General features: G+C 29.2%; 1 protein-coding gene across 1 annotated transcript; it reads right to left on the bottom strand.

The window, feature by feature from the left end:
- Positions 1–597: 597 nt before the first annotated feature.
- Positions 598–5,062, bottom strand: LOC124846051 (pentatricopeptide repeat-containing protein At4g18520, chloroplastic-like). Its single transcript, XM_047323300.2, has 4 exons — positions 4,766–5,062; positions 3,494–3,840; positions 3,090–3,258; positions 598–2,719 (listed from the first exon to the last, which is right to left on the bottom strand). Exons 1-4 carry the CDS (start codon positions 4,917–4,919, stop codon positions 942–944), a joined length of 2,448 nt encoding a protein of 815 aa, XP_047179256.2. The 5' UTR covers positions 4,920–5,062; the 3' UTR covers positions 598–941.
- Positions 5,063–11,610: the final 6,548 nt, after the last annotated feature.

Genomic DNA, 11,610 nt, shown 5'->3' with positions numbered 1-11,610 from the left:
GGAGTGTACTCATTTGCTTCTTTTAAAGAATGCACAAATGTAAGGAAAATGAAGTACGAGACATGCACACACACACATCTCTCAAACCATGACATAGATAAATACATGTCAATCATAGTCAATTAAGTGACTAATATTATTGGGGGTAAGTCCCACATCCGATAAAAAAAAAGTTAGACATAAATTTATATACACATAGATACTTTCATTGGTAAGAGGCTTTTTGGAGTGGTACTAAAAGCAAATTTGTGAAGACTTGACCAAAAGCGGACAATATCTTACCAATGTGAAGATATGTGTATATTGAACCTCCTCAGCCTTTGTATTAGATCCCAAGGAAGATAAAATCCAGACATAACCCTAGTATTAATCCATCATTTGAAGATAACTTTCATAACAAATCACACTTATCACCTTCGCATATAAGGAACGAAACATCAAGATATGAAAAAGGAATAATCAGAAATGAAAATACTGAGAAAAACTAAATATATCTTTAATGAAAAGGACAAAACATGATTTTGCCATTGAAAATAATCAAGAAAGACAAGCAGATTATAGCATGTTCTGTGTTTATTTATAACGTAACACAAAATATCATTGTTGTAAAGATATATGAGAGCAGCATCCTTCATCATAAATGTAGTCTTCAGAGACAGTGTCACTCTTAAAAATCCCTTTCGATGATGAAGTGATTGAGATATTCCTTTTCATTTTTTTTCATTTTCTCATCATTGTTCATTCTTTTACATAAATGGTAGATACAAAGAGAGAAAAAGAAGCCTATCACTAGTATTTTGTGGCACAATGTTTCTAAAAAATCATTATGTATACTCCTCGTCTACTGAATATACAGTATCCTTTAGCTGCAGCTATAATCAAATTAGGTATAGTCACTTGTTCTTCAATATTGATTGATGCTCCTATCTTGTAGAAGATTACTAGGAATACAAGTAATGTGAAGAAGATTCACCACTCTGATGAATGTCTCCATGCTCAACACCTCCACAAGCACTAACAACTATTGTATGGATATAATCATCCACCACAAGACCTTCAGCTTGCATTCTGTGCACGAGCTTCAGAGCCTCTCTAGCATGTCCATTCCATGCATAAGCCAAGATCATGGATTCCCAAGACACCAAATTCCTCTCTGGCATGTTGTCAAAAACTTGAAAAGCATCAGCAACACATCCGCATTTTGAATACATATATATTAAAGCACTGTTCACAAATACATTAGACGAGGCAGGAGACTTGCTTGCATATGAATGAATTAACTTTCCAAGCATTGGAGCTTCTAGTTCTGCACAAGCCTTCAAAGCTGATGAGTAAGTATAGGAATTAGGTAACACGCCTTCTTCCATCATTTCTTGCAGAAACTCCAGAGCCTCTTGTTCAAGCCCAAGTCTAGCACAACCAGAGATAATGGCAGTCCAAGAAACTACATCCCTAAGTGGCATGTGCTGAAGCACCTTGAAAGCATAAGAGTATTCTTTACACTTGCAATAGAACCACACCAAAGTGCTTCCTATATACATGTTCGTATGGAAAATACGTTTGATTATCTGTGCATGAACCTCTCTTCCATATAGCAAAGCTTTTGTTGTGCCACAAGCCATCAAGACACTTAAAACTGTCAATTTATTAACATGCATTCTTTTACTCTCCATTAATCGAAAGAAGTTTATGGCCTCTTCACCAAACCCATTTCGAGCATATCCTGATATAATAGATGTCCAAGTAGCTGTATTTCTGATTTTCATTCTATCAAACACCCCTTTAGAATCCACCATCAATCCACATTTTGCATACATATCAACTAGGGAAGTTCCTATAAAAACATCACTCTTACAGATATTCTTTATTATGGCACCATGAAGCTGTGTTCCAAATTTCAGTGCTTTATTTTCTCCACAAGCCTTTAGTGCACTACATATAGTATATTCATTAGGAAAGAACCCCTCACCTAGCATTTGTGACAACATCAACATAGCTTCATACCCAAACCCTTGTTGGGAACAGGCAGTGATCATAGTTGTCCAACATATTACATCTCGCTCTGCCATACAATCAAATGCCCGAAATGCACTTGATATATCGCCACATTTTGCATAAAAATGAACAACAGCATTGTCCACAATTATATTCCTCCATCTGCTTTTCAAAATACGAGCATGGATTTGTTTCCCCAGCTTTAAATCCACTCTTTTACCACACAAATTCATGATACAGACAAACATCTTACTGTTGGCTGGAACCCCATGTTTAACAGAATCTTGAAACAACTTAAAAGCCTCATCATCCAAGTTACATTTTAAATATCCATCAATAATAGCAGTCCATGTAACTGTATTCTTTCTTGGCATTCCATCAAACACACAACGAGCCCGATCCAACTCAACCAATCTTAAATAGCTACAAATCAAATTATTATCAACATAAGTATTTGAATGTCTAAAACATTTCAAGACAATTGCATGTACCCTTCCGACTTCTTCCACATTATAACACAATTGTAGCCAATGAGCAACTAATTCTGGATTGAAGCATTGATTTTTCTCACCTAAGTTGTCTATCTTCCAGCAGGAAGCATCTGAAGGAGACTTGATAATATCTTGGAAGTTCAATTCTGCAGCATTTAGTGTTTCAATGCTTTCCATTGCACTGTCATAGTCTTTTACGGCAGCCAAACACATGTTCCGAAGCTTTGCAAAATCTTGTTACATAAACATAGGGTGAAAATATACCAGATTAATTAATTAGGGAAGTTTGAACTATTTGAATATTAACATCAAGGACATAATAATCCCAAGGCATATTATCACAGTTTATCAAAGTTTATGGCTAAGTCAGACAAACAGTAGCCGAACAATGCGTTATAAAAGAACTTTTGGAGAGATGAGAATGAAAATGTAATATGATTTTTCTCGGCATGAATTTGATTATAGAAGACACCAACATTATAAAATATCTAAAAACTCTGAAACTAAGGGATATCATTCAGTTCTGTGGCTGACCAAATACTTGAAAGCAAAATATACTCTCATAAGAAACACTAATTCAGAATTCAAGGCATTTAGTCTCACCATTTTGTGTTTCAAGATTGTTGACAGAAGATTCAGCTAAGGTATGAAGATGCATAAAGAATTCTCTTGTGAAATCTCTACGACTCCTTGAAACAATTTCACTAATTTCAGATGGATTCTCTTTGATCATTAGGATAAGTTCATTGTGTCTCTGCAACTCTTCATCTATCTGAAGAAGAGGAGTATTAAATGACTTTTTGAATGCCATAAATAACAATTTAAAGGATTGGTATAATATTTAGACATACAACGTTTCCATTAATGACGTTTCTTTGTTATAGGGGTGGAGGATAAAAGGTTAGATAGAACAGAACTGTGCCAGATTGATTTTAATTAGTCACCACCCATATCATGATGACAGAGTGATGGGTATAATTTTCAATATCAAATAAGCAATGAAAGACCTCTTTAAGCTTCTTTCCAAGCCAGAGCAGTTTGTTCTTCAGCACTGGATTGTCTATGGCATCTGCCTTGTCCCGACAGTGTCTAAAGAAATGGGGCCTAATATTGCTCCACTTTTTGTTTAAAATTAAAAACTTTCTCCAATCGGTCTCGTGCAGCATGAAAGACTCGATTAGCTTGTCACAATCTCTAAAGATCATTTCATAGTTATCCAAGAACCCCATACCATCATCATCATCATCACAAGAACTATCACCACAAGAGGCACCAGTACATGAAAACCCTTTACTGATAGGATTCAGCACTGCTTTTGTGTCAGGTGCATTGACTGGAAAGTAATGCTGCTGATCTGCTAGATCAAGAAACAAGTTAGCATAATTAGCATAACAATTAGGATCCTCTCCTGAAACGCACCATCAATTCAAGTGAGATAAATACAATTATGGTGTAAATACACCATCACAGTGGGTTACAACTTTCAAAACTATTTATTTATTCCTCATAATTTTAGTTCCTACACATGGATGAAAGCTAAGTTTGGGTTCCTGGTGTTAATATCAAACAAGTTACAAGCTACAAAATTCTTTTGGCAGTGATAAACCGTTGCAAAAGAAAACCTACAGGACCTAAAACTTAACATTTTCTCATACAAGGACTAAAACTTGAAATGCAAACCATTACAGGGACCGAATGAATACTTTAACTTATTACAAATTAGGTTTAAAATAAGTTTGATTCCGCTAAATATTTGACAACTCCATATTTACAGCGGTTTTGCGAACTGTTGCCATAGAGAAGCAAATAATGCTGCCCATTTCCATGCTTACCATGGTGCTCACCAAGTAAAACACTTTTCTGTATTTCGGATGTTTCCTCCCATCTTTTAGACTCAATCCTTCTCCAGTGATCTTTGGTTCATTTTTTGCATTGAATAAAATATAAGGGCGCTAAGAAATCAAAAATAGAGTTTAAAAAACATAACATTTAATGTTATCAATAAATCTCAACCGGGAAAAACTAATATTATTTATTGACTCTTTAATCACATCAAAACCGTTTTCATTAAAAAAAATCAATTTGGGTGGTTCACCTTTCTTTTTGTTTGTTCAGTGTCACAAATCACGACAATGAAGATAAACCAAAAAAAAATGGAACTCCGTATGCTGATTTTACCTTCTAAGCTCTACCGAAACAACAGTACATAATATATAACACAGAAAACAGGTAAAAAATAGTGGGGTGAGAAAACATAGAGTTGAAAAGCAGTGAGTGACCTTTGGAAGGAAAAGTTGAGCATGGAAGACGAAGTGGATTTGCAACGAACAAGGAGAAGGGTGAGGGTAACTCTGGAGTGGGTTTGTGAGTGTGAAATCTCTGTTGAAACGAAGAAGAGGAATGGAGAATTGCGGTCCTTAACGGTAACTCCATATGTCAAAGTATAGGAAGAGATTGTGAGGTTTTGTGGAGGAAGAAAAAGAGTTCTGAGCTCAGACACTGGTGGTGAAGAAAAATTAGAACTAAAAATGAAAAGGTTGAAACTTGCAAGAAGTTTAAAAATATCTGAAGTTTTGGGATGGAATGGATTGTTGATATTTTGTGGGAGGTGAAGTATCTAAAGAGTTCAGTGAGGGGATAAGGGATCTGCATATGTAACTTAAAATTACTTCATTTAAATGTATCTTTTTCAAATTTTTATTTTTATTTTTTTGTAAATACTTTTACATAAATTTGTCTAAACAGGTACAATTTTTATTAATTTTTAACCTACAATAAGTTGATGTGTTAAATGCATTTCAATTAACGTGATTAAATTATTTAATATTTGATATACACAAACTTTTTGTTCTAACTTTTGTTATGTGTTGATTAACAACAATACAAAAACTCTTTAATCAATATTTCAAATCATTGTTATTATTTTATTTTACTTATTTATGAAATTTGTTACTTTTTATAAAAAAACAATTAGATTATTTTATAGATAATTCATCCTTGTTTTTTTAATGGCAAATAAATAAATAATTAAGATAAATAATTACGTATTTAATGAAGTCAAAGTATTTTATTGTCAATATGAAAAATTAATAAAAATTAAATATTTTATTGTCAATATTAAAAACAAATAATTCAAAGTATATATAACATTGTATAATTATTCAAAAGAAAGAGAACTATATTAACATAATATATACAAAGGAACTATTAAACTAATGTTTTTTCTCTAAGATTGTACACGTTAAAGAAAAAACTATCCTAGGATTTAAATTGGAGGTTCTCATCCTATCAACTCTATATCACTAACACCATAAAAGTGATTATTGAAAAAAAAAACAAATATACAACAAAAGGATAAACTAGCTCAAAAAGAAACAACATATGTCTATAATACAATAAGTCATTTAATTACAACATTACATAACTATATAAATATAACCAAAATCTTTTAGACTCAATTTATTGAGACATGTGTACTTGAGTCAAACACATGAAGTTATACATTTGGAGTGAATATACCCTGTTTTACCGAATTATCACACATAAGATTAGTCTTTGACATATAGAATCCTTAGAGTTGTTCTTATGAAAGGACCTCATGTCACTATCATTCTCTTCTTCTGCATGAGTATGAATGATGAGTAGAGTTTAGGATAGGTTTGCAACATGAAATAGTCTTTATGTTAATGCACACCCTAGGGAATCACACCTCAAATAGGATTTCCTCCTTGGAAATCTTTACATTATCACCAATTCATACTTTGTTTCGTATTTATCAGTTAATAACACTTTTATGATACCAATAATATCAAGAAAACTAAAAAAAAAACCCACAAACACATACAAAACAGAATGACACCCAACAACATAAAAGGCGAGCCTAGTGTTGGCTTCCAAGGGGCTTGGCACCCAACAGACCATTGTGGTGCACAACGCTAAGGCCCTTGGAACCCTTCTCGATGAATTTTTTAGATTTATGCCCAGTGGCACAAGGTGGCTTCTAGCAACACAAAGTCAGCAAGCTCCTTGACTTTGGTTTCGTCTAGTAGAGCATATACTCACTCAATGACAACCAAGTCAGAGGCCCACGATCCAAAATGGCATTCGAGGGTATCATCTACACCTAGTTCCCTAAAGCAAAAATGCTCATTGACTTGAAAATATGAATTGGCGCCTAGTGCCCCTCTACTACCACTCAATGCCATGATAGAAAGTGTTACAAATGAGGGAGTTTAACTTGCTCAAATTGGTACTTTCTATTATTTCCTTTGACTTAAATAGTTTTAAAAAACTTTCTAAGTTCTTCCAATTTGTCAAATTACTCAAATTAAGACTCTCGCATTCCATCACTCATCAAAACCCATAAGAAACATATAAAAGTACAATCTCACATTTTAACCACTAAAATAACACATTACCACAACATATCAACACACTCCAATCAAATTTCAACAATGTACCATATCATCACAATCAACATGCAATATCCAACTAAACCATAAATTAACCACATTCAAAGATACAAGCTAGCTTCTCTTACCAAATGAAGTTGCTCAAACTTCTTTAAGACATCAAAACTCCTTCAACTTCATAGAATGTGCTATCTACACATAGAAATATTACAAAGATGATCAAGTCGTACTGTTATAATCACTCATCAACAGAGATTCATATAGAAAACTTTAGGAACACATGTGAAGAGAGGACAAATTTGACCAAGAAAAGAGCAAAAAAATTAACTTATATACTCAAATGAAAAAAATTGATCATGAATAAAAAGAACTCGCCGAGAGGATCGCTCCTACCATCTTAGATTTTCAAACATATGAACATAAGGTGAGACAAAGTAAAGAGAAGGCAAAAAACTCTAAAAGTAATTTCTAGAGAGATAATGTGTTTTAAAAATCTCGTTTATAAACTTTCTATTTATACTTAAGTATTTTAATATTAAAATAATTCACTCTCATTATTTTAAAGATACTATCAATTTTAAAATGTCACTTTCTATATCTTACCAAAAAGTGACCTTACTTTAATAATAAAATAAAAACCTTAATACTCACTTCTCTTATGTGTTTGAATTAGGAGAAAAAATTGAAAAAAAGAAAGAGGAAGAAAATGAAAGAAAAAGAATGGAAATTCTTATTTAGATTAAAAAAATCAAAATGATATAAAATGATTTAATTGGTATAATAAATTTTAAAAAATATATAAAATAATATATTTATAAAATGATCAAATTATATTTGTTGTTAAAAATTAATTTCATTTTGAATTGTAATTTTAATTTTACTATTATTATTATTAATATTTAGGTTTAATTGCTTATTTAGTACCTAAATTCACTACTAAGTTTCAACTTCGTCCCTGTTATTAAAAAGGTCTCAATTTCATCCTATTTTGTATAATTTGCACCAATTAAAACCATTTGGTTAATTTTACATTTAATTGTGTGCTAACATGAAAAAAAGTCTACAATTTTTTTTTCTTTCTCCTATGCTTTTTTTCGTGATGCAGATCCAAATTTTATAGTACATCTGATGATGAGACTCCAAATACGTCAATCTCCTGTATATCTATTTATTTCTAGATAGTACATATTCTCTCATATGTTTGTAAAGGTAGTTTATACCGCAATACAACAAGGTTTATTATAAATATATATTTATACTTTTTTTCATGTTCTCATTTTCTTTCTTTTCTATTTTTTTCTTTTGCTTTAGATAAATTATAAACCCTAAACCCTAAATCCTAAACTTTAGAATAACCTAAAAGACATCTATTGAAAAAATATTCACATGTTAATGTAATCTCATCAATTTGATATGATGGCTATCATTACAGAAGATAACTTCATTATTATTATCTAAGATAAGTATATTGTTAGGATTATAACATAGGTTTAGAGTCCAATCCTATAAATACCATTTATATTTGTGAAGGAATATTTACTCAATTCTTATACTTACTACTCTATTCTCATAGATACTAAAGTTCTTTTACTGAATTGAGTGTTAGAATTTGTTTGGAAATAGATTTTTCCTCTTATTACAATCTTTAAGGGTAACATCAAAGTCCTCAAAGTTATTTTCATCACACCACTTATACCAAGGAATGCGGTCTAGACCCTGTAAAAACAAATATTTTTATCATTTTATACTTTTATTAGTATTATTTATTATACAAATTTAATTTATTTTTATTATTTTTTTATCAATATTATTATATAGATTTATTTATTATTATATATATAATAAATAATTATATAATTGATTGTATTGTATAATATAAATAAATAAAATTTATTATTTATATAAGATAATTGATTATCACATTATTTGCTGTTAAAGTTGTAAATAAATCATCTTTGAGTTAGATTTTCATAAAAAAAGAAAGGTCCAAATATGTCTTTCCCGTATTTTCATGGTCGTATTTCTGTTTAAATTAGTAGAAATAAACCACTTTTTTCATCAGTGTTTTTTCTTATCCACGAGAATTACTCCGGCATAAATAAATACATCAATCCAAATAGGAAAATGATACTTGAACAACCATTTTTGACAACATTTAGACACGCGTACACGTGTCAAAATCTGAGTAGTCCAGTTGGAAAAATTAAATGAAAATGGACCACTCAGATTTTGACACGTGTGCGCGTGTCTAAATGTTGTCAAAAATGATTGTTCAAGTGTCATTTTCCATCCAAATATCACCATCCATTTTTAAATAGGAGAATCCATGTTAGAACTGATTTTTTTTTATTAGTTTATAGATTGCCTTAAATATATACGTATTTAATGTTAAAAATATACTGTGAAACCTAACAATGTGAAAGTCCAGATTTTTTTGTTGGATTTTTTTTATTATCTTCTGTTAAATATTAAAAATATATTAATATTATTATATTAACTTTCTTTTAATACATTTTAAAACATAAAAATTAATAAGTATATTTTGAAGTTATACCTTGATGAAAAAAAAAAAATATTCAAGTTTCAGACATGTTATCGAACATTGTCTTTTGTGTTGGAACTCCATGAACTGTGCTCCTTGTTGTCCTATACTGTGTGTACCTTTATTATGTCCAAAAACAACACTACTACCAAAACCACAAAACAGTAACGATGGTTTCCATTTTCGTACCCACAATTTACTTTAATATTTAATAATAATATTTTTATATTAAATTAAATTAAATAATTCAGCAATTAATTAAATAATTATATTGTATTTAGGAAATACAATAATTAGTATCACAAAAGAAAAATATTAGTATATAATTAACTCTTTTTATTTGTTAATAGTTAAAAGAGTTTTTAACAAAGGAAGGAACTTTTTGTATGTAAAATAAGTAAAATAGATATTGGATGTTTTGTAATATCAGTCCAATGATATTATTATCATCAATATTTTTTCTTTGAAATATTATTGATTTTGGAACATGTATTAGAGGATTAAAAAAAAGTATTATTTAAATTATTTTTTACTTCGATTTCTAAATGACATGAGACTATTGAGACCGGTAAAAACATAAGTTTCTGGTAATCCAAAAGTAATGGTTCATTTTAAACTTCCTTATCGACTTCATAATTGGTGTTAATGTTTCAATATCTGATTGTGGAATGATATTATTAAGATAAATTACTTATCACCTAAGATATTATTCCTATTGGAGACTGAAACTTTATCATCATTTTATTTTTAAAAATTGTCTTGAATGAAAAAAGAAAAAATATTTAAACTACCTTAATCTTAACTCTTAAACAATATAAACTATAAGGCTTGATAAAAGAAAATTAATTACTTAAAACTAAACATATATATATATATATATATATATATATATATATATATATATATATATATATATATATATATATAATTAATGTTGTTTGTAAACACGAACAAGAGGAAAGTTATTATTATGATGAAACATGAAAATAATAAATAAATATTTGAAGTTGTTATAAACTTATTTTCAATTGATTGTTTAATAATATTTTTTATTTATTAAATAAACAAATTTTTATATTATTTTCTTTTAATTTTTTATTGATTAGATATTATCTTGTTTCTTTTTACCACAATTTTAAAATTGGTATAAAATAATAAAAATGATTTATTATTTTATATTAACTATAATATTATTTTATTATCATAAAATATATTATTAATAATGAATACAATAAGATTTGAATACCTAATAAAAAATTGAATGAAAATTTAATAAAAAATATACCAATTCGGGACATATTTAAAAGTTAATCAAATCTAACTAAAATTATATTTGAATATTTATGATAAAAATAATAAAAATATTAAGTGGTTTTAAATTTAGTTTTTATATATTGTTATAGTAAAAAAGAAAACTTAGTAAGTTACGAAGTTACGAGTTAAAAGACCTTGAAAGATTCAGCATACATGATTGATTGATTAGCCCAACACTTTTCTTGTCTGCATTTCTGTTCCTATGTCTCTTACTGTCTCCACTCTCATTCCTAGCTGTCTTCTCTTCTCTACTTTTTCTTCTTTCCAATTCAACAGCAAACTGAAATAAATGGAAACAGAATAGCGTTTTCAATACAAAGAAATGCCGAAAAAGAGAAAATGGAAGAATGACTGTTATTATGCACTTTTTTTTTTTCAAAAGATGAACAAATAACATAAAATATAATACATTATCATTGTTTTTTCTCAAATAAATCTTTTTTAGAAAAATTACATAAATAAATTTTCTAAAGCCTTCATGATAACTTTTAATAATTGTCCTGTAACTATTTAAAGAGAAATTAGCGTTTTAATAAATATATCTGATAACTATTAATAAATTAGCCTTTTAATAAAATTTTTTATTATACTAAAAGTAAACTATAAATCGATTACTTATCCTTTCATGTATACGAATAGATCTTTCTACTCCTTACACCTTAAAATTTGACATCGAGGAGTCAAATTCTATATTATATATAATTATATTTTATGATTAATTGTCAGTATAAATTTGGTAAACACTCAACTCTCTATATCAAATTATAATGGGTCTATTTGGGTTCAGTGTGTGTAATTTAAAAAAATATATATTTATTTGAGAAAAAATTATACATGTTACTTTTAATGAAAGCAT

This window comes from Vigna umbellata, chromosome 9, assembly GCF_029865625.1.
Source record: "Vigna umbellata cultivar VRB3 chromosome 9, Vumbellata_1.0, whole genome shotgun sequence".
Classification (NCBI taxonomy): domain Eukaryota; kingdom Viridiplantae; phylum Streptophyta; class Magnoliopsida; order Fabales; family Fabaceae; genus Vigna; species Vigna umbellata.
Note: the sequence above shows the minus strand (reverse complement) of the source record. Positions and strands in the feature narration are given on the sequence as shown.

Bases quoted from the DNA above. Each gene is read 5' to 3' on its own strand.
- LOC124846051 (XM_047323300.2), bottom strand. From the start codon at position 4,919: ATGGAGTTACCGTTAAGGACCGCAATTCTCCATTCCTCTTCTTCGTTT. The intron at 3,841-4,765 runs GTCACTCACTGC...TTGATCTAGCAG, and splicing joins CTCAACTTTTCCTTCCAAAG to ATCAGCAGCATTACTTTCCA. The intron at 2,720-3,089 runs GTGAGACTAAAT...TTATGTAACAAG, and splicing joins CAATCTTGAAACACAAAATG to ATTTTGCAAAGCTTCGGAAC.